The 24,216-nt window shown below is 41.8% G+C and overlaps 1 protein-coding gene and 1 long non-coding RNA gene across 2 annotated transcripts in view; one reads left to right on the forward strand and one right to left on the reverse strand.

Moving 5' to 3' along the window:
• The window catches only part of pklr (pyruvate kinase L/R), a 65,666-nt gene extending 46,419 nt beyond the window's left edge, over positions 1–19,247 (reverse strand). The window contains exons 1-2 of the mRNA XM_034174675.1: positions 19,230–19,247; positions 5,681–5,845 (exon numbers count right to left, since the gene is read on the reverse strand). Of these exons, the coding sequence (XP_034030566.1) occupies positions 5,681–5,819 (139 nt within the window). The 5' untranslated portion in view covers positions 5,820–5,845; positions 19,230–19,247. The remainder of the gene's footprint in view (positions 1–5,680; positions 5,846–19,229) is intronic.
• Positions 750–23,793, forward strand: LOC117514312. The gene is made up of 3 exons (XR_004561853.1): positions 750–996; positions 12,821–12,823; positions 23,784–23,793. It is a non-coding gene; the product is annotated as an uncharacterized LOC117514312 (long non-coding RNA).
• The last annotated feature ends 423 nt before the right edge of the window (positions 23,794–24,216 follow it).

Below are 24,216 nucleotides of genomic sequence, written 5' to 3' on the forward strand. Positions count from 1 at the left end.
ATGAGATAAATATATAAATATATGTACCGCACACAAATGCAGAGCGAGTCACTCAGTGGGATGGGAGTTGGATTATCAATATACAGAACTGGGCTCGATTCCCAGTCATGATAGCTGTCTATGGAGTGGCGGTTCTACACTGAATTACTCCCCGGGCGAGACCCTCTCCGAGCGCCTCCCCACCCTATTTTTTTTGTTTGTTTTTGTTTTTTTGCACAAACAGCCATTTTTGTTATTATTTTATATATATATATATATATATATATATATATATTACAAGTGCCCCTGAATTTGCAATTCAAATTGACATCAAGAAGACTGCACAAAATACCCATGAATTGCAAATCTGAATAAACATACCCTTACATGCTAAATGTCTGTCATTAGATGCTTTATTAATCATAGTCTTTCAGGGAGGAACAATTTGCTCTTTTATTAAGGTGCATATTTGTCTCAACATTTTGCTTAATATTAAGCTTGATGTTTGTGAATATTAGGTTAATTGTGTAAAATTTAGTATTAATTAATCTGCAATAGTTTTAGATTTGACAGCAATTTGATCATGTAGTATTTGCCTTTTTTCTCCCTAAAGTTTTGGCCTTCATTTGTGGTTCAAAGGAAAATCTCAGCTGAAATGGTACTAGTATTCCCATGCCGATGAAATCAAATGTTTCTTTTTCTCCATCAAATAAACCAGTTAATTATGAAGATAAGCCTCATTTTTAATTTTATTATTATTATTTATTTATTTATTTATTTTGTCAATGTACATGACAATAAAAAGAGAATTTCCAGCTGCTGGAAAATTATTGTAAAAATTGGATAACACACACTCTAGCAGGCACACAAAAAAGGTCAGATCGAAGTCACTTCAGCTAGAAATGTGAACGGAGCTCCTGTCCTCTCTGGTGAGATTCAAACCCGTTATTCCACCCTGTCTGTCCACTTTCAAACGCCTTTTATTTCATAAACTAGCTGCCTGCATCATTTGCTGAAGTTCTGGTTCTGCTCTGCTGCATCCTAAGTGGAGACACCGTGGAGACGGAGCAGCGGGGAGCAGAGAGCACGACGCTCAGGCCAGAGTCATGGAGCAGAGCACACAGGCCGTGGAGGAGCGCGTCTGTGCTTGGTTACGTAGGACACAACCACCGAACCTCTGTCACTAGTTCTGTTCTGTGCACGTCACCACGCAGGGACACCTGCTTACAGCTGCAGGACGTCAGTTTGCCAATTCCTCACACAGTGATATGATAACTGCTTTGCGATGCAGAATGATTTTTTTTAAGTACTTGTGCCCTCTTTATGTGTCAACTACAGGGAGATCACACTCCTCAGCCTCCCCGGTAAGGTCTATACCGGAGTACTGGAGAGGAGAATTCGAACGATAGTCGAACCTCGGATTCAGGAGGAGCAGTGTGGTTTTCGTCCTGGTCGTGGCACACTGGAGCAGCTCTACACCCTCCATCGGGTGCTCGAGGGTTCATGGGAGTTCGCCCAACCAGTCCACATGTGTTTTGTGGATCTGGAGAAGGTGTTCGACCGTGTCCCTCGAGGCACCCTGTCGGGGGGTACTCCGGGAGTACATGGGTCCGGGGTCCTTTGTTAAGGGCTATCCGGTCCCTGAACGACCGCAGCAAGAGCTTGGTTTGCATTGCCGGTAGTAAAACCTGTTTCCAGTGCACGTCGGCCTCCGCCAAGGCTGCCCTTTGTCACCGGTTCTGTTCATTACCTTTATGGACAGAATTTCTAGGTGCAGTCAGAGTGTAGAGGGGGTCTGCTTTGGGAACCACAGAATCTTGTCTCTGCTGTTTGTAGACAATGTGGTTCTGTTGGCTTCGTCAAATCATGACCTTCAGCATGCACTGGAGCGGTTTGCAGCCGAGTGTGAAGCGTCCGGGATAAAAATCAGCACCTCCAAATCCGAGGCCATGGTTCTTGACCGGAAAAAGGTGCCTTGCCCTCTTCAGGTCGGTGGAGTGTCCTTGCCTAAGTATCTCGGGGTCTTGTTCACGAGAGAGGGACGGATGGAGCGTGAGATCGACAGACGGATGCGGTCGCTGTATCGGACCGTCGTGTTGAAGAGAGAGCTGAGCAGGGGGGCAAAGCTCTCGATTTACCGATCAATCTACGTTCCGACCCTCACCTATGGTCATGAGATCTGGCTCATGACCAAAAGAACAAAATCGCGAATACAAGCGGCCGAGATGAGTTTCCTCTGCAGGGTGGCTGGGCGCTCCCTTAGAGATAGGGTGAGGAGCTCGGTCACTCGGGAGAAGCTCGGAGTCGAGCCGCTGCTCCTCCATGTCGAAAGGAGCCAGCCGAGGTGGCTCGGGCATCTTTATTGGATGCCCCCTGGACGTCTCGCTGTAGAGGTGTTCTGAAAACTCCCTTCTGTCTGATCATTTTTTAATAACATTTACATTTACCCTGATGGACTACCCTGCAGTGGGGAATAAGTTTCATTACACTAGAAGTCTTTCAGAAAGCGCTGTAACTAGGTTTAAGGATATGATTCCTTCTTTATGTTCTCTATTGTCATATACCAACACAGAGCAGAGTAGCTACCTAAACTCTGTAAGAGAGTTAGAGTATCTCGTCAATAGTTTTACATCCTCATTGAAGACAACTTTGGATGCTGTAGCTCCTCTGAAAAAGAGAGCTTTAAATCAGAAGTGTCTGACTCCGTGGTATAACTCACAAACTCGTAGCTTAAAGCAGATAACCCGTAAGTTGGAGAGGAAATGGCGTCTCACTAATTTAGAAGATCTTCACTTAGCCTGGAAAAAGAGTTTGTTGCTCTATAAAAAAGCCCTCCGTAAAGCTAGGACATCTTTCTACTCATCACTAATTGAAGAAAATAAGAACAACCTCAGGTTTCTTTTCAGCACCGTAGCCAGGCTGACAAAGAGTCAGAGCTCTATTGAGCTGAGTATTCCATTAACTTTAACTAGTAATGACTTCATGACTTTCTTTGCTAACAAAATTTTGACTATTAGAGAAAAAATTACTCATAACCATCCCAAAGATGTATCGTTATCTTTGGCTGCTTTCAGTGATGCCGGTATTTGGTTAGACTCTTTCTCTCCGATTGTTCTGTCTGAGTTATTTTCATTAGTTACTTCATCCAAACCATCAACATGTTTATTAGACCCCATTCCTGCCAGGCTGCTTAAGGAAGTCCTACCATTATTTAATGCTTCAATCTTAAATATGATCAACTTATCTTTGTTAGTTGGCTATGTACCACAGGCTTTTAAGGTGGCAGTAATTAAACCATTACTTAAAAAGCCATCACTTGACCCAGCTATTTTAGCTAATTATAGGCCAATCTCCAACCTTCCTTTTCTCTCAAAGATTCTTGAGAGGGTAGTTGTAAAACAGCTAACTGATCACCTGCAGAGGAATGGTCTATTTGAAGATGTTCAGTCAGGTTTTAGAATTCATCATAGTACAGAAACAGCATTAGTGAAGGTTACAAATGATCTTCTTATGGCTTCGGACAGTGGACTTATCTCTGTGCTTGTTCTGTTGGACCTCAGTGCTGCTTTTGATACTGTTGACCATAAAATTTTATTACAGAGATTAGAGCATGTCATAGGTATTAAAGGCACTGCGCTGCGGTGGTTTGAATCATATTTGTCTAATAGATTACAGTTTGTTCATGTAAATGGGGAATCTTCTTCACAGACTAAAGTTAATTATGGAGTTCCACAAGGTTCTGTGCTAGGACCAATTTTATTCACTTTATACATGCTTCCCTTAGGCAGTATTATTAGACGGTATTGCTTAAATTTTCATTGTTACGCAGATGATACCCAGCTTTATCTATCCATGAAGCCAGAGGACACACACCAATTAGCTAAACTGCAGGATTGTCTTACAGACATAAAGACATGGATGACCTCTAATTTCCTGCTTTTAAACTCAGATAAAACTGAAGTTATTGTACTTGGCCCCACAAATCTTAGAAGCATGGTGTCTAACCAGATCTTTACTCTGGATGGCATTTCCCTGACCTCTAGTAATACTGTGAGAAATCTTGGAGTCATTTTTGATCAGGATATGTCATTCAAAGCGCATATTAAACAAATATGTAGGACTGCCTTTTTGCATTTACGCAATATCTCTAAAATCAGAAAGGTCTTGTCTCAGAGTGATGCTGAAAAACTAATTCATGCATTTATTTCCTCTAGGCTGGACTATTGTAATTCTTTATTATCAGGTTGTCCTAAAAGTTCCCTAAAAAGCCTTCAGTTAATTCAAAATGCTGCAGCTAGAGTACTGACGGGGACTAGCAGGAGAGAGCATATCTCACCCGTGTTGGCCTCTCTTCATTGGCTTCCTGTTAATTCTAGAATAGAATTTAAAATTCTTCTTCTTACTTATAAGGTTTTGAATAATCAGGCCCCATCTTATCTTAGGGACCTCGTAGTACCATATCACCCTAATAGAGCGCTTCGCTCTCAGACTGCAGGCTTACTTGTAGTTCCTAGGGTTTGTAAGAGTAGAATGGGAGGCAGAGCCTTCAGCTTTCAGGCTCCTCTCCTGTGGAACCAGCTCCCAATTCAGATCAGGGAGACAGATACCCTCTCTACTTTTAAGATTAGGCTTAAAACTTTCCTTTTCGCTAAGGCTTATAGTTAGGGCTGGATCGGGTGACCCTGGACTATCCCTTGGTTATGCTGCTTTAGACGTAGACTGTGGGGGGGTTCCCATGATGCACTGTTTCTTTCTCTTTTTGCTCTGTATGCATCACTCCGCATTTAATCATTAGTGATCGATCTCTGCCCCCCTCCACAGCATGTCTTTTTCCTGGTTCTTTCCCTCAGCCCCAACCAGTCTCAGCAGAAGACTGCCCCTCCCTGAGCCTGGTTCTGCTGGAGGTTTCTTCCTGTTAAGAGGGAGTTTTTCCTTCCCACTGTTGCCAAGTGCTTGCTCACAGGGGGTCGTTTTGACCGTTGGGGTTTTTCATAATTATTGTATGGCCTTGCCTTACAATATAAAGCGCCTTGGGGCAACTGTTTGTTGTGATTTGGCGCTATATAAAAAAAAAGTTGATTGATTGATTGATTGATGTCCCATCGGAAGGAGGCCCCGGGGAAGACCCAGGACACGCTGGAGGGACTACTTCTCGCAGCTGGATTGGGAACGCCTCAGGGTTCCCCCGGAGGAGCTGGGGGAGGTGTGTGTGTGGGGATTGGAAGGTCTGGGCGGCTTTGCTTGAGCTGCTGCCCCCGCGACCCGACCTCGGATGAAGCGGAAGAAAATGGATGGATGGATGGATGGATGGATGTTCACAAATAGCGATTACATAGCGGACCAGTGCCACTCTGGTTTTGAGGGCTTAAATTGAAGTGAATTCAGTGTCACTGTGTCAGCTGAGTTTGGCTTCAACATCCATACCTCGGCTGAATGCAACACTTAAATTTTACCGTCTGCAAAATCAGCAGCAATGTATGAAAAGTCTGAAAATGATCACAGGAAATATATCATTTGGTCAAATAGTTTTTGATTCTGCATGTTTTGCCTTTACTTCTGTTTGAATATATTCACCATGTTCTCCAGTCAACAACTGCACCCTGCCAGCAAAGTGGAGGCCCGAAGCTGGCTGTCACCCAAAAGACACAACTGCTGCCAGACAACCAACCTGAATCTGAGACTGTCTGCACGTCTCACTCACCGATGGTGCAGATTATGCCGGTGTTGCGAGCTGTGATGGGCTCCTGGTCGATGTCCAGCAGACAGAGATGCTCCAGGAAAGTGTCAGCCATGCTGGCATCCAGCTGCTGGAGTTGGACGAAAGAGTCCGGCAGTGTCATCACATCTGAGTAATGCCTGATACACGCTGTAGTAACACAGTCAGACATAAACATACTTATTTTAACTCCCCCAGCGAGTACAAGTGAACTTAGTATAAATTTTTACATTGAACTGCAGATTTAAAATGTTCAGTTCAGTTACGATGTATTAAAATCATCTCCAGAAGATATTAACAATACTATACAATACAGAGTGCATACCACCGCCAACACCCAAGGGTTTGTTTATCGACCTGAGTTAAGTAGAGGTGGAGTTACAACAAGGAAGGTGGGGTACAATACTCAGGGGGACACTCAGAGAGTACAACACCAGCACCTTATGTTTGACATATACAAGTTATTTCATAATGTTTCAGTGATACCATAATATATGGATCTGTGTGGCCTTGATATTTGTCCAGAATTGATTGAACTGCTTTATCCTTGCTGCTTAATCCATATATATATATACACAGAGTAAAACTCACATATAATGGATTTTATATATATACATAAAAACAGGAAAATAAAATGATTATTTTAAAATTTAAAATTTATTTATTTATTTAAATTTATTTATAAATTTATTTAAAATTTCTCTTCTGTCACTTACTCTGAGATGATCAACAATTACAGTAGGTGGAAGTTACAGAGGGCAGACAAAGAACTTCTTAGGATTTTTAAGGCTTTCTGTTGATTTGGAAATATAAAATTCTGATCTAAAATTCAGTCAATCCACTTCTAATCCTGATTTGCGTACCCTGGCCCAAGCAGCATTACACTCATACAACACATCTAACAAATACCATAGGTTTTTTTGTCCTTTAACTCTGAATTTGCGCTAAGGAGCATGTTTATTCACTATAGTCAAGAACCTTTTGATGAAATATTTCCAGGCCAATTCAACCTCATTGAAGAGAGAAATTCTATCTCAATTCAAAAGATACAAGTCATACAAAAAGCTTGTGTCTTGTTAGATATATTTATGTTTATCTACTAGTTTGTTGTTTTTTTCTTTGCTATTTGTTTTAGTATTAAGTAATTGCTTTACTTAAATGATTATATTGAGTTTCATATATTTTTAGTCTGTTATTTGTTTAAATGTGCATGTCGAACTGGGTTGAACCGGTTTTACCACTTAGAACAAAGATTCAAGTTACAACATAAATCCCATGTCCCATTATCACGCGGGTTATGGGCAGGGGGCAGGACCTCCCCTGAACGCCCACGGAGAACAGTAAGGGAAGGATTTTGAGAAATAAGGTCCGCCTTTGTCACACCCATGTTGTGCTTTATTAAAGCTGTTTTAGTCCATTGTTCGTGATTCTGAACAGATGGATCTCCTGCGAGAGAGAAGTTCTTGAGAATCCAGGCCTGTTTTTCCACTGTGACTTTGAATAAATTTAAAAGTGCAAAATAGTTTGACTTTGTACTGTGTGAGGGACAGTATTACAGTAAGAACCAGGGAGGAATGAAAATATGTTCTTCCTTTTGACGGCTTTAATTTTGTCATATCATCATGAAAATTGATACACAGGTCAAGCATGACAACCTCTTACAATTCATAGGGGCGTCGCCCATGAGCAGGGCAAAATGCCTCAATAGTGCCCCCTTGAATCTTTCACACACACACACACACCCCCATAGGGGTTTTTTTGGAGTAGGGAGATGAAAATTGGTACACATGTGTGACTTGCATAGGCGTACAAAAAAGTCTCTTGCACCATGTGTCTACTCCAAACAGGAAGTCAGCCATTTTGAATTTTCTTCTCATTTTGGCGTGATTTCCACACGTTGTATTTGAATGAACTCCTCCTAGGGATTTTGTCAAATGCACTTCAAATTTCTTTGACAGTATCCAGAGATGATACTGATCAAAAGTTATCGAAAGCTTTTCTCTATGGGCGCCACCATTTTGGCCTTTCTCCATGGAACATCAAGTCATGATAACTCCTTCATGCTGTGCCTGATTGCCTTCAAAATTCACGTGTGATGACAGTTGGCCCTCAACACACCTGCCCTCAACACCCTCTTTTTGTGCGCTGAGCGCCCCCTAGTGGATGAACCATCAACATGTCATAACTCCTCCATGCATTGTATGATTTGCTTGAAATTTGAACTGTGGGATGAGTGGTTGCCCCTGTACGCACATGCTCACATCTGGTCACAAGGGGACATGCTGGCCTGTGTAGGCGGTCGCGCGGAACGAGGGCCTGTATATGACTGCTTGCATTCCTAGTTTCATATTACATTTTTTCGACTAAATGAGGATTACTTTAAGCACTCCCTTTGTCTCGCACCGCTACAATCACACGATGATTACTCACATCATTAGGGACAACACCTCATGTAACATATTCAAAAGACATATTTTTTAAAATTAAGTCAATAACTATAGATATACTATATACAGTGAGGAAAAAAAGTATTTGAACAGCCTGCGATTTTGCAAGTTCTCCCACTTACAAATCATGGAGGGGTCTGAAATTTTCATCTTAGGTGCATGTCCACTGTGAGAGACATAATCTAAAAAAAAAAAATCCAGAAATCACAATGTATGATTTTTTTAATAATTTATTTGTATGTTACTGCTGTAAATAAGTATTTGAACACCTACCAACCAGCAAAAATTCTGGCTCTCACAGACCTGTTAATTTTTCTTTAAGAAGCCCTTCAATCACACTCCAACCTGTCCACCATAGCCAAGATTAAAGAGCTGTCTAAGAACACCAGGGACAAAACTGTAGACCTGCACAAGGCTGGGATGGACTACAGGACAACAGGCAAGAAGCTTGGTAGAAGACAACAACTGTTATAATTATTTATTAGAAAGTGGAAGAAACACAAGATGACTGTCAATCTCCCTCGGTCTAGGATTACATGCATGGTCTCACTTTGTGGGGTAAGGATGATTCTGCGAAAGCTCAGAACTACACATGAGGACCTGGTCAATGACCTGAAGAGAGCTGGGACCACAGTCACAAAGATTACATTAGTAACACATGATGCTGTCATGGTTTAAAATCCTGCAGGGCAGCAATGTCCCCCTGCTCAAGCCAGCACATGTCCAGGCCCGTTTGAAGTTCACCAGTGACCATCTGGATGATCCAGAGGAGGCATGGGAGAAGGTCATGTGGTCAGATGAGACCAGAATAGAGCTTTTTGGAATCAACTCCACTTACCATGTTTAGAGGATGAGAACAACCCCAAGAAAACCATCCCAACCGTGAAGCATGGGGGTGGAAACCTCATACTCTGGGGGTGCTCTTCTGCAAAGGGGACAGGACGACTGCACCATATTGAAGGGAGGATGGATGGAGTCATGTATTGCGAGATTTTGACAAACAACTTCCTTCCCTCAGTAAGAGCATTGAAGATGGGTCATGGCTGGGTTTTCCAGCATGACAATGACCCCAAACACACAGCCAGGGCCAATAAGGAGGGGCTCCGTAAGAAGCATTTCAATGTCCTGGAGTGGCCTGGCCAGTCTCCAGACCTGAACTCAATAGAAAATCTTTGGAGGGAGCTGAAACTCCAAACCTGAAAGATCTAGAGAAGATCTGTAAGGAGGAGTGGACCAAAATCCCTGCTGCAGTGTGTGCAAACCTGGTGAAAAACTACAGGAAACGTTTGACCTCTGTAATTGCAAACAAAGGCTACTGTACCAAATATTAACACTGATTTTCACAGGTGCACCTAAGATGAAAATTTCAGACCCCTCCATGATTTCTAAGTGGGAGAACTTGCAAAACCGCAGGGTGTTCATTACTTATTTTCCTCACTGTATATCACTGAGTCACAACACTTGATTTTCAATGCCTCACACTTTGCATATGACTGAACAATGATTGATGGTGTCTGTATTGACTCACTTTCTGAGGCAGTAAATCCTGATGGTGGTAAATATGTCAGATTGGATTTTACTAGACTATATTTATGTTTAATGGAGCTCCTTAATATGCTGTCCAAAGTGTGTCAAACTGGTCTACAATACAGTAGGTTATGAAGATGTGATTTTACTGCCAAAGTAGTTACTCAATACAGGCTCTCTCTCTCTCTCTCTCTCTCTCTCTCTCTCTCTCTCTCTCTCTCTCTCTCTCTCTCTCTCTCTCTCTCTCTCTCTCTCTCTCTCACACACACACACACACACACAAATCATACATTGTGATTTTCGGATTTTTTTTTTTTTTTTTTTAGATTATGTCTCTCACAGTGGACATGCACCTAAGATGAAAATTTCAGACCCTCCATGATTTCTAAGTGGGAGAACTTGCAAAATCGCAGGGTGTTCAAATACTTATTTTCCTCACTGTAGGTCTAGTAGGTAAATTAATTAATTGGGTAAAATTTTAACGTTCACACTGTGCTTTCAACAGATAAGGCACAGATGTGAGCCAGTCCCAGTTCAAATCACCAACCAATACAATTTCATTGTATTTCAGTTGGGATAAAAGCTGAACACAAAAGTTGGTAGTGTGTTACTCGTGGCAGATGGAGGCCTATAACACCCCACCAAAGTAATGTTGTGATTTCTGGACAATTTGATTTCAAGTGTTAACAGTTTGAGTTACTTACTCACTGACTCAGAGAGCACTAATTTAACATCAAAGTTTTGCTTAATTTATGGTTCTTGGTCCAGCGAGGCATCAGCATCAATTTGACCCGCTGGCGCTTAGCTTAGGTTCATGTGTTATACATCATACGGATAAAGTGAGGAATCTTGGGGTAATTTTTGATCCTACTTTGTCTTTTGACCTCCACATTAGAGACATTAAAAGGACTGCTTTCTTCCATTTGTGAAATATAGCAAAGAATCGTCCCATTCTGTCTATGGTTGATGCTGAGACATTGATACATGCATTTGTTTCTTCTAGATTGGACTATTGTAATGCTCTACTTTCTGGTTTGCCACAGTCCAACATTAGGGGTCTTCAACTGGTTCAAAATGCTGCTGCCAGACTGTTGACACTAAGCAGAAAGTGTGACCATATTATGCCCATTTTGGCATCCCTTCACTGGCTTCCTGTCACTGCAAGATCGGATTTTAAGGTACTGTTATTAGCTTATAAAATTGTTCATGGACTTGCACCTCCCTGTCTGGCTGACCTGGTAAAGCCCTATGTACCGGCTTGGGCCCTACATTCACAGGGTGCAGGACTTTTATGTGTTCCCAGGGTGAATAAAAAGTCTGCCGGTCACAGAGCTTCTTCCTACCGTGCCCCAGCTCTGTGGAATGATCTCCCAGCACATATATGGCAGTCAGATACTGTGGAGACTTTTAAATCAAGTCTAAAGACCCATTTGTTTTCCTTGTTTTCTCATTAGTGTTATTGTGTTATGTGTTTTTATTATTGTGCTCTTTTATGGTTTTTTCTTTTTATTGTGTTCTTCACACTTATCTTCAACCGCTTAGTCCAATTAAGGGTCGCGGGGAGCTGGAGCCTATCCCAGCAGTCATAGAACGCAAGGCAGGGTACACCCAGGACAGGACGCCAGTCTGTCACAGGGCCTCAAACAGACAAGCAAACACATTCACACCCACATGCACACCTACGGACAATTTAAAGATTCCAATCCACCTAACCCGCATGTCTTACAGAAAGAAAACCCACGCAAACATGGGGAGAACATGCAAACTCCACACAGAAAGGCCACAGGCGGGAATTGAACCCATGACCTTCTCGCTGTGAGGCAACAGTGCTAACCACCAATCCACTGTTCCGCCTATTGTGTTCTTAATTTTTTTTTTAATTCATTTTTTCTGTGTTTTTCGGTATTGTGTTGTGTGAAGCGCCTTGAGGCGATGTCAATCACAAATTGGAGCTATTGAAATTAATAAATTTGATTTGATTTGATTTATATATAGCCAATCCACCACCTTTTCTCTGTCGATCAGTATGACAGACATTGTAGCCATTAATGTAAATGTCTTTATCATGCACAGATTGTTTAAGACAAGTTTCAGATAAGACTACAATATCAGCATTTGTTGTCTATCCAGATCTTTATCATATCCAGTTTAGAGAGGAAAGTCCAAACACTGATATGAATAATCTCAAGACCCGATCTAGCTTTAAAATCTGCAGGTGTAAAACACTCAGTAGATGTGTCTGGGCCTGGATTAGTCTCAACATTTCCTGAGAGCAATAACAATAATAAAACTGGAATTTTGAATCAGCCTTCAGACTGGAAGAGAATGTGTTCACAAAACAGGAAGCTGTAGTAATAGTGAAATTATCGCTCAGAACAAGGAAACAATAGGACTTAATGGACTCTTCAATTATATGCCACCATTTTGTTATTTCCGTAGTCACAAAAATCCTCAGCTGAGATGAATTTGAGGTTATTTTGTAGCTATCACTATGATTAAATTTTAAATTATCACAGTTATCAAACTGAACATCTTGGGAGAGCATAACTCGTGAAAAAGGGTTACCAGATCCATTTGGGATACCAGTAAAACTACACAAAAACATGAAAAACTTTAAAGTATCAAATTTAATGTATTCCTTTACACGCAGATCATAACATGGTGGGTCTGTTGTTTAAAATACTTTTCCAGTATTACAAATTGGACTATGTTGGGCTAGGATGCACTCATACGAGAGCTGTTAAATCTAAGTATTGTTACAATGAATTATCTTCTAGTACTGAAGTAACATAACAGACATGAATATAACAAACTGCATTTTTTTAAATAATCATATAGCTTAAAAATAATTCCTTAAAATACTATTGGAGTAAGAAGTAACAGGGCCAAAGACATCAGAATCCACTGCTACGGCACAAAAAGTGAAAGATAACAAAAAATAGGAAATGAGGCCACTTTTTTAAGCGATGAATTCTGGAACCTGGCTGAGGGCTTCGAGCCATTACAATAAAATCCATTTTCAAGGATGTCACAGTCAGTCAAGCATGCAATTTGTGCTTCCACCAGGGAGGAGAGAGAGAACAAGGACCAAAAAGGAGGATCAGGGGGAGCCAGACAGACAAGGTCACTCCTCAGAGCACAGCAACACCAGTGAGTAGGTGAGAACAAAAGGATGAATATTTCTACTGGGTTTTCTTAGAAACAAAGCAAAAAGGACATTATTCCTGTTTATATTGTTAAAAGCTTGTTAAAGTCGAGGATATGATAGTTTCCACTGTTTAATTTTATGCATGTGCAAAGAGCATGTTCAAAATTGCTCCAAAGCTGTGCAGATAATCAGGGAACATTTAAAGTCTACAGATTTAAAACTCTGGCAGAAATAATGAGCATTTCTTTTTAAATTCCTGGATAATTTGGACATGTACAGCTCTGTGGATTAGGTAGCTGTCAGTGTTTCCTCTCTCTTCCTGTCTTTTCTCTCTCTCACCACCTTCCTGTGACCCAGTTATGGCGTGCTGCTGCACACATCGTGTCCTACTGAGAGTCTATTCTGTATTCTCTCTCTCTCACACACACACACACACACACACGCGCGCGCGCACATACGCATACGCATAAAACCGCTCACTGGTACCGGTTACTGAAATACAGCAGACATGAAGACAGAGGGTACAGCCAAATATCAGTTAATGCACAACGCCTTACAGTGAAAATGGAAAAGAAAGGTGAATCACAAGATGGGTGTGGCCAAAATGTAGCCATGTACAGTATATACAGTATATTTGCAGATGATACTAGGTTGTATCACTTCAATAAAATTAAATGAGGAACATATTATTCAAAAAGATTTGGATGAAAATCGTAAGTGCTTGGTTACTAAAATTTAATTCAGAAAAAAGTAATCTAATAGTTATTCAGTAAAAAGGAATGGAAGTAACACTGCCCAGTAGACACATACAAATGGGATAATCAGAAAACAAATGAGGTGAAGGTAGAAAGGGTGGACAAAGAGGATTTATTTTTGATGATAGCTTAACCTTAACCATCAATCCAAAATTATTCACAGCTGTAAATTGTGCTTGTCAGGAGAAATTCCATCATTCCATATGTCCTTCTGGCAAAATGAGCAAAGCTGAGCTGTGTGCTGAAAAAAAAAATTCACTTTGTCACCTTATTTCCCTCTTTTCACACAATTCACAGACTTTTTATAGAAGCTAGGCCCTGCTCATTAACCACATAGGAGTCCACACAGTTAAAGCTACACAGGGGCTGAGACAAGTTGTCATAGCAGGAATAAACATTGTCCATTGCCCATGCAGGGGCAAAGACAAGAAACATCAATATGCACACCTTGATGTGTTAACGCATGCAGAACAGGGAACACACTCTAAGTGGCAACACTTTGATATGCATGTTGCACATCTGGGTGTGTTACCACATCCCAAACAGCAGACAAGCTCGGTATGGTGAATTATGTCGGTTATGTGCTGAATGTCGGCCACAATGGTGACAAAAGTTGCTTAAATGTGGGGTATGGTTAAATTTTGGCAAAAATAAGATGGAATGACAGCCAAAAAGCAACTCCCGTGCACTTATGGCCAACTGACATGTTTAAAAAAGCATCACAAGTGATGGGAATAATCAGGAGAACTTTCCTTTTTTCACCAACTATACAAGTCATTGGTTAGAACCATGCTGGAATTTGTACAAGCAATATGCTTGGGGTGCATCATATATTTGAGAGATAATGAAATTGGAGGCGGTTCAGAGAAGAGCAATGATACAAATAATTGGGTTTTCAAAAATTCATCCCAGGACAAAAAGGACAAAAGAAATCTCAAACAACCAACAGTGGTACACACACACACACACACACACACACACACACACACACACACACACACACACACACACACACACACACACACACACACACACACACACACACACACACACACACACACACACACACACACACTACAGTGCATCCAGTTGATTGGACATGATTTGGAAAGACACACACCTGCAAGGTCCCACAGTTGACAGTGCATGTCAGAGCACAAACCAAGCATGAAGTCAAAGGAATTGTCTGTAGAGCTCTGAGACAGGATTGTCACAAGGCACAAATCTGGGGAAGGGTACAGAAACATTTCTGCTTCTTTGAAGGTCCCAGTGAGCACAGTGGCCTCCATCATCTGGAAATGAAAGACGTTCTGATCCACCAGGACTCTTCATAGAGATGGCTGCCCGTCAAAACAAAGTGATCGAGGGAGAAGGGCCTTAGTCAGAAAAGTGGCTAACTACCCTATGGTCACTCTGTCAGAGCTCCAGCATTCCTCTGTGTTGAGAGAAGAACCTTCCAGTAGGACAACCATCTCTGCAGCAATCCACCAATCAGGCCTGTGTGGTAGAGTGACCAGATGGAAGCAACGCCTTAGTAAAAGGCACATGGCAGCCCACCTGGAATTTGCTAAAGGCACCTGAAGGACTCTCAGATCATTAGAAACAATTCTTTGGTCTGATGAGACAAAGATTGACCTCTTTGGTGTGAATGCCAGGCATCATGTTTTGAGGAAACTAGGTACCATCCCTACAGTGAAGCATGGTGGTGGCAGCATCATGATGTGGGGATGTTTTTCAGCGGCAGAAACTGGGAGACAAGTCAGGATTGAGGGTAAGATGAATGCAGCAATGTACAGAGACATCCTGATGAAAACCTGCTCTAGAGTGCCCTGGATCTCAGACTGGGGCAAAGGTTTATCTTTCAGCAGGACAATGACCCTAAGCACACAGTCAAAATATCAAAGGAGTGGCTTCAGGACAACTCTGTGAATGTCCTTGAGTGGCCCAGCCAGAGCCTAGACCTGAATCTGATTGAACATCTCTGCAGAGATCTGGAAATGGCTGTGCACCGACGCTCACCATCCAAGCTGATGGCACTTGAGAGGTGCTGCAAAGAGGCATGGACAAAACTGCCCAAAGATAGGTGTACCAAGCTTGTGGCATCATATTCAGGACGACTTCAGGCTGTAATTGCTGCCAAAGGTGCATCAACAAAGTATTTTTATTTTATATTATATTATTTTTGTTTTTAATAAATTTGCAAAAGTAAAAAAAAAGTTTTTTCATGTCGTCATTATGGGGTGTTGTGAGTAGAATTTTGACAGACAAAATGAATTTACTCCATTTTGTAATGAGGCTGTGACATAACAAAATGTGGAAAAAAAAATGAAGTGCTGTAAATATTTTGTAGATGTGTGTGTGTGTCCCTCTCCTGTCCATTTGGCACCTTGGAATTGAGCCAAACCTGGCACACATATACTTTGACATATGCGGAGTGACATAGGCTATTGAGCACTTTAGTGGCATGAAACAGTAGTAGTAGTAGCACAGTAGTAGTAGTAATTGTAATAGCAGCTGTGTCTTCTTGAGGCAGGTTTAGTTACACTCGAACAGTTCTCTAGAATCCGGGATAGGTGGGAGGTAATACTGTACCTCTGTTGGTGAAGATTAAGTTTTCATTTTAGTCTCTGAATCAGATCCACCCTGGGGAGGGTAACTGACTAATCTGTCCATCCATCCATCCCTTTTCTCTACCTGCTTACTCCAATTAAGGGTCACAGGGGAGCTGGAGCCTATCCTAGCAGTCATAGGGTGCACTCTGAACAGGATGGCAGGCTACTGCAGGGCCAAATATAGACAGACAAACTGTCACATTCACACCCACACCCTCACCTACATACAATTAAAAATTTCCACTTCACTGAACGAGCATGTCTTTCAATGTAGGAGGAATCCAGCGCAGTTGGAGGGAACCCACACAAACACGGGGAGAACATGCAAACTCTACACAGAAAGGCCACAGGTGAGACGTGATCGGCCATTTAAAAAAAATGAACGAGCCATAGAGCAATTTACATTATTAATATTCATTTTTATTATATATGCATTATATTATAATTAAAAAATGTTAGCAAAAAAGTCTCTCAAGGCATTCCTAAACCAATACCATCCCACAGCACTGAGACCTATCACAATGAAGTGGATCAAGAGGCTACACATACAACATATCAAAAACTGCCTTCCACCAACATGCATATAGTACATATACATTCTGAATTATACTTGTTTTATGGTGAAGCAATTGCTCTTGGAAATTACTTGGCAGAGAACTAATAATTAAAATAATCATTAGTTCTAATCTGTCAATCTGTATATTTTTACCCAGTGAGACTCACCCATTTTTTTCCCTCACAATATTCTGGCTCACTGCTCAGTTCTTCTTCCTTTGTTAAATTTTTGTCCTCACTTTCTATAAATATCGTCACCCTGTGTGATTTTGCTCAAGATGTAGACGGCATTCTATAGGTTTCACCAGAACAGATTTAACGCTTTCTGTCTTTCAGTCTTTTTTAACCTTCTCATCTCTCCGCCCCGTGACACCATGTGGATGGAGGCCGTCTGGTCCAAACTGTTGCAGTACATGATGCTAATAATAGAAAAAATTCATGTCATTCACTCGTCCAATAATGACACGGAACTGTCACAGTCCAAAGTGACATTTGGCTCATTGATGGATCTGTGCACATTATGTAAGTCAGTGTTGACTTTAGCCCGGCAACTCCAGACCAGATGCTGTGCACAACTTTTGTCGGAGAGGCAGAAATTCAAGAAGACACAGTCATTGAAAAGAATTGTAAAAAGTTAGCTTAATGGAATCACTATTCACACCAACACCACAGCCTCTGGAGCATTTGCTGGACTTGGACAAGTTGATTGGAGCAAACAAGCAGTGAACAGGGCGAGTGTTGACGTCAGCGGATCTCATCAGAGCGCAGCTCGTCTGAACGATTATAACAAGAAGTTAAATCTGTTATAAACATAGGAATAAATACTGTAACAGCTGCAGACAAGAAGGAAAAAACACGCAACTGTTTTATCAAGCCTTGACAATGTAAACAAGTCAAATAATTACCTTTTTAGATGGCTCAAAATGCTTTCTGCAGCTTGCTAGGGGTGCTCACGCGTGCGAACGGCTCGGGCTGCAACCTCCTCTGTGATTCAGGAAATGATTAGAGCCGCTTTCAACGGAGAATTTGCAGAAAACATGATTAATTCGCCACGAAAAAATTATTTTATATACGCAGCGTCCAGCGCAGAGCGCATGGCAGCCGGCAGAACAAAGAACGGCGTCCAGCTGTGAACACAGCGGGTGGGATCGTCAGGACACAGGTCGTGCTGCTGCGTGAAGCAAAACATGCTTGTGTCAGTGCGCCTTTATGTTGTTGGATAGCGTTTTTGGGGATCCATAATTACATCTGTACGTTTCCACAGCTGGACTGGCACTGACTGGCAGGTATGTCGATGTCTGCCATGGTACTTTGGGTTTACGTGGAGTGTTTGTTGTGCATTTGCAAAGTGTCCGCAAATCAAATGCAAAGCTGACGTACTACAACGGCTTTATTTGTGGCCGCTCTGCAGTCACTACATCTTATTTTAGTTTGTGATGTGGACGTGATGGGCACGCAATATAACAGTTTTACACACTGTCCCAGTCCGCTGCCAAGCCGCAATACCCCGTCAGTTGCGGATATCAGTGGATAACGGCGGATATACAGTGCATAGATTGAGTATGTATTGAGTATGTAAGGTGGATGTCATCCACAGCCAAAATTTTGTGCAGCTCAAAAATCCTGGCAACGGAAAAACGTGCCTCTGCAGATAATTGCGGACGTGTGCGGTTGTCGGCCGACTCATACAAGCATGTTTCACAGATATTGCGGACGTTTAGCAAATATCAAGCAATTCTGTGTGCAATTCATACGCAAATCATCCTAAACGTCAGTGGGACCGGGCCTTTATTGACAAAAGATTTCTTGTGGATCGATTCTGAATTTCATTGACTATAATTTCAAGCCAAAAAAACCCTGTATCATTGTTGATTTCTTCTTCACATTTGCAGTTGCAGACTGATTTATTGGCAAGCACACCTGGAGGAGATGACAGCAGACTGATTGGTGTTATATAAGTGTGGCACTGACAGGCAGAGATGATGTGACTGCACTCACGCACTGATCCTGAGACACATGAAGCTGTATTCTGTGACTGTGTGCTGTTACGCATGAGCGCAGCCTGACACAAAGAGTAAATGTTTAGCCAGCAAACAAACAGACCTTTGCACCTGAAGCTACAGCAAACAATGACAGACACACACCTCACCGCATTTTTAACACATCAAGCCTCTAAAACAGTGCATTCGATATTACACTTCCAAAAAAAAAAAGACAATAATGCATGTGCCAAGTTGTAATAACAGTATAATAATCACTTAGTAAGGGTTAAAATAGTGCAGCTTAAAAAGTGCAATCATCATGGTGCATAGAAATGGAAGTTTTTGTCTTTAAAATATAAAAAGTACTCTTGCAGAGGAAACTACCACAAACTTCAGAGTACAAAAGAAGGTCCTGATCTTGTTGCACATGGTCCTACACAGAATCAGAGCCAGTGTGAAGTGCAAGGTTAGAAATCTTGGATTTTCACAAAGAAAATAATCAACCAACCTGTTGGTTGCACGAAGAAGGCAGAGTGACCACAAGAGGAGGTCGTCTAATTTCAAGGTTTTATGTGCATTTCACCGCCATCTGGTGGTCAGTAATGTTGATGCTGCAAGTTTTTACCCAGTATTTTTTTGGCTACACTGAAAAAAAGAGAATAGTTGAACCAACTTCAAAAAGCTTTAACATTTGGTAAAACCTGAATGAATTAAGTTGTTTGAATGTTTAAGTTGATCTAACTTTCTAACTTAAGTTTAAAGAACTTAACTCATTCAGGTTTTACCAATTGTAATGCTTTTTTAAGATGGTTCTTTTGTAGAACTGTGAAAAAAATTACAAAATATACTTCTGGTTAACTGGAGCTCAGTTAATTATGAGCATAATATATCTCTGATAGACTAGCATCCCATTCAGGGGGAAGTCTGACTCTCATCCACTTCACGCTGCATTTTCCGGGGATAAGCTGAGGCACCATTTGGCCTCAGGGATTGTGGATGACTTATTTACTTGTTTTTTAAAGCAAGCCTCAGTTTTGTCTAGTTCAAGTGTAGGGGCCGCATTCTGCGTTGTGTTGTTTTGACTCCGCCCATTCACTCCCCTCAGGACATAAACTCACGATCCTCGGCAAGGGAGGTGGACTCTCTTACCAGAAGGCTAAAACCCAGGGCTTTCGCCTTGTGACCAGAGAATCTTTTTGAATTGTTGGGGACTGAGGTTTACTAACTACTCGTATGCACAAGGACTCCTGCTGGCCTCCGTTACACAAGCTCTGTAGGTTTGGAGTGTGAAGGTGACAGTGATGGCTCCAGATTTTTTTTTTACCTTCTGTGCTTTGGTGGTGATGGGGGATGGGCACGGGGTTGTGAGTATGGGGTACTGGTAGTGACAGCATGCTCGAAACATATGCAATGCTGTCTGAACTGTGTTTCTTTGTGATGCTATTGCATGGTGTTATATACAGGTACAAAGGCACACAGACACACACTGAGGGGTGGTCTCACAAGCATGCACATGCACAAGTAGGACAAACAGACGCACATGACTTTCTTCTTTGTCTTTCAGCTGCTCCCGTTAGGGGTCGCCATAGCAGATCAATTGTTCCATCTCACCCTGCTTCCTCTGTCACACCAACCACCTGCATGTCCTCCCTCAGCACATCCATAAACCTCCTCTTTGGCCTCCCTCTTCTTCTCCTGCCTGGTGGCTCCATCCTCAGCATCCTTCTCCCTATATACCCTGGGTACCTCCTCTGCACATGTCCAAACCATCTCAATCTCACCTCTTTGACTTTGTCTCCAAACCGTTCCACCTGAGCTGACCCTCTGATGTGTTCATTCCTAATCCTGCCCATTGTCATCACTCCCAAAGAGAATCTCAACATCTTCAGCTCTGCCACGTCCAGACCTGCCTCCTGTACTTTTGTTAGTGCCATCTGTCTCTAAGCTGTATAGCATAGCTGGTCTCACTACTGTCTTGTAAGCTTTCCCCTTCACTCTTGCTGATATTCTTTGGTCACAAATTACTCCTGCCACCTTTCTCCACCCACTCCACCCTGCCTGCACTCTCTTCTTCACCTCTCTACCACACTCTCCATTACTTTGGACAGTTGTAAACCCATTTACTTTCACCACTTCCACTCCCTGTAACCACAATATTCCACTGGGCTCCCTCTCATTCACACACATGTACTCAGTCTTGCTCCTACTGACTTTCATTCCCTGCTCTCCAGAGCATATCCCACCTCTCCAGACTAGACTCAACTTGGTCTCTACTCTCACTATAGATCACAATGTCATCTGCAAACATCATAGTCCTTAGGGACTCCTGTCTGATCTCATCCATCAACCTGTCCATCACCATTGCAAACAAGAAAGGACTCCGAGCTGATCCTTGGTGTAATCCCACCGCCATCTTGAATGAGTCTGTCATTCCTCCTGCACATCTCACTGCTGTCACACTATTCTTGTACATGTCCTGTACTACCCTCACATACTTCTCTGCCACTCCAGACTTCCTTATACAATACCACAACTCTTCTCTTGGCATCCTGTCATAAGCTTTCTCCAAATCCACAAACACAATGTAACTCTTTCTGGCCTTCTCTATACTTCTCCAACAGAATTCTCAGAGCAAACATTGCATCTGTAGTGCTCTTTCTTGGCATGAAACCATATTGCTGCTCACAGATCTTTACCTGTTTTCTAAGCGTAGCTTCTACTACTCTTTCTCATAACTTAATGCTGTGGCTGATCAACTTTATGCCTCTGTAGTTGCTGCAGCTCTGCACATCACCCTCATTCTTAAAAATAGGAACCAGCACACTTCATCTCCACTCCTCGGGCATTCTCTCACTTTCCAAGATTTTATTAAACAGTCTGGTTAGAAACTCCACTGCCACCTCTCCTAGACATTTACATGCCTCCACTGGAATGTCACCTGAACCAACTACTGTTCCACTCTTCATCCTCTTCATAGCTGCCCTCACTTCGTCCTGACTAATCTTTTGTACTTTCTGACTTTCTCTCACATCATCCAGCCTTTTCTCTCTCTCCCTCATTTTCTTCATTCATCAGCTCCTCAAAATATTCCCTCCACCTTCTCAACACACACTGTTATCACTTGTCAGCACATTACCATCTGCATCTTTTACCACCCTAACCTGCTGCACACCTTTCCAGCTCTGTCCCTTTGTCTGGCCAATCGGTACAAGTCCTTTACTCCTTCCTTACTAATCAACTTCTTGTACCACTCGCAATATGCCTTTTCCTTAAAATTTTGCCACTTCTCTTTTCACCTTATGCTGCATCTCCTTGTACTGTTGTCTACTTTCTTTATCTCTCTGACTATCCCAAAAGATTTTTGCCAACCTCTTTCTCCTTATGTTTTCCTGGACCTCTTTGTTTCACCACCAAGTCTCCTTGTCTTCCTTCCACTGCCAAATGTCACACCCAGTACTGTCCTAGCTGTCTCTCTCACCACATTTGCAGTACTTTTCCAGTTGTCCAAAATTGCTTTCCCTCCATCCAGTGCTTGTCTCACATGCTCACTAAATTTCACACAACAGTCTTCCTCCTTCAACTTCAATCATCTGATCCTTTGTTGAGCTTTCACTCTTCTTTTTCTTTACCTCTAAAATCACCCTACAAACCACAATCCTATGCTCTTGCTCTTGCTTCCCTTCCACTTCATCTCTTGCACACACAATATGTCTGCCTTTCTTCTCTTCATCATATCAGCCAGCTCTCTCCCTTTACCAGTCATACTACCAACATTCAAAGTCCCAACTCTCATTTCCACCCCTCTAGTTGATGACACAAACCTGTCTTGAGGACACCTCCCCTGCCTCACCCCATTGCCAAAACCAGCAGTAATAAAAGTCTAGCCTCTGCAACATGAAGAAACATGAATTTGAGTAAGGTGAAGATAGATAGTCTGATGTTGAGACCCTGAACAAGTGGCTCCACAAAGATCACTGCATCAGCTGGTAGGCTTATGGTGGAGGCTTACAGGGGTATGGCTTATGGGGCTTACTTCTTCTTGATATCATATATAATTACTTTTTTTGGGGATATGTCAAATAATTAGGTTAAAAATAAACTCTCAAAAAAAAAAGATGCTGGATCCTGTGTTCAGATTTAGGGAAAAACTTTAAAAAGGTCACATTTGACACATTTTCAGCATGCAAAATAAAGGTCACTGGTGGACACGCAGCAGTTTGTATATAACAAATTAAATACATAGATGTATATAGAGGTGATGCATCGTAATAATGAAGGAACAAATATATTTAAAAAAAAAAAATCAGATCTCTAACATCCCGTTTACACAGAGTCCACAACTGATGTGAGTTTGAAAAAAGGTCATCTGCTCACCGTCACTCTCACTGGCTCTTACCGGGGTTGCAGGCTGGTCACAGTGGGATTTCTATGGTTGGAACAAAGATCCTTCCTGGTTGCCATCACTCTCCATTGGTCTCCAACAAGTGCACAAGTGTATTGAACTGTTTAAAACACTCGCACCAGTTGTGTAACCAATTAAAAGATACATGGGTCTCATAATTGGTCTTGTTAACTCTCACAGGTCCCAACCTGATCCTATGGATTGTGATAGACACTCAATTGACTCTGCATGGGTTGCATCACTGATAGTGGATATTAACATATATCTCACTTGCTCAATTCAGTTACATTGCACGCTTGGTGTAAACACAAATAACAGATCAAACTGGAGAACAGCCAAGATAAGTGAGAGTTGACAACATGTCATGGTCTTGTAGGTCTTATATGGGTCTCAGTTCGGTGTAAACAGGACATAAGAAACAACCCGTTTGTCACTTTAAATAGAAAAGATCTGTTGCTCACCGTTACAATTTGGGCTGAAGCAGAGTTAAATACAAACCCCAGAAGCAGGCAAAAAGGACACAGAAGTGAAGGCAAAAACCAAGGTGCTTTAATTATCTTCAGTGACAACAATCCAATACATAAGTGATGGGGTGAGCCGCAGTGACAACTAAATGACAACAGTGACAGGGTGGATATACAAAATGGTTCCGACGTGGAGACGGCAGAGATCACCTGGGAGGTGCAGGGACTAAAAAATGCAAAACACAGCGGGAAAAAGTACTTACAACAGTGACCTGAGTGTAGACTAACAAAACGCGTAAATGAGACAATCGGCTGGCAAACAAACAAAGAAACGGTGTGGCTTATAAAATGAACAGAACTAATTGACAGCAGGTGATGAATCAGTGAAGACGAAAAAGGCAAAAAAATGAGAGGAAATAAAGGACCACCAAGAGATAAAAGATAAAACAGACATCACAAGATAAGTGGCTATAGAACCTGATTAAGAAATATAAAACCAAAACATAAAGTACACAAAATAAAAAACAAACGTGGAACTAAAAAACAATACAAAAAAAAGATAACTCAAACACAGATCAAATAACAAACAGTGCGAAACCCAAAACCTAAGTCACAGAAAATAAACACAG

This window comes from Thalassophryne amazonica, chromosome 7 (genome assembly GCF_902500255.1).
Source record: "Thalassophryne amazonica chromosome 7, fThaAma1.1, whole genome shotgun sequence".
NCBI classification, from domain to species: domain Eukaryota; kingdom Metazoa; phylum Chordata; class Actinopteri; order Batrachoidiformes; family Batrachoididae; genus Thalassophryne; species Thalassophryne amazonica.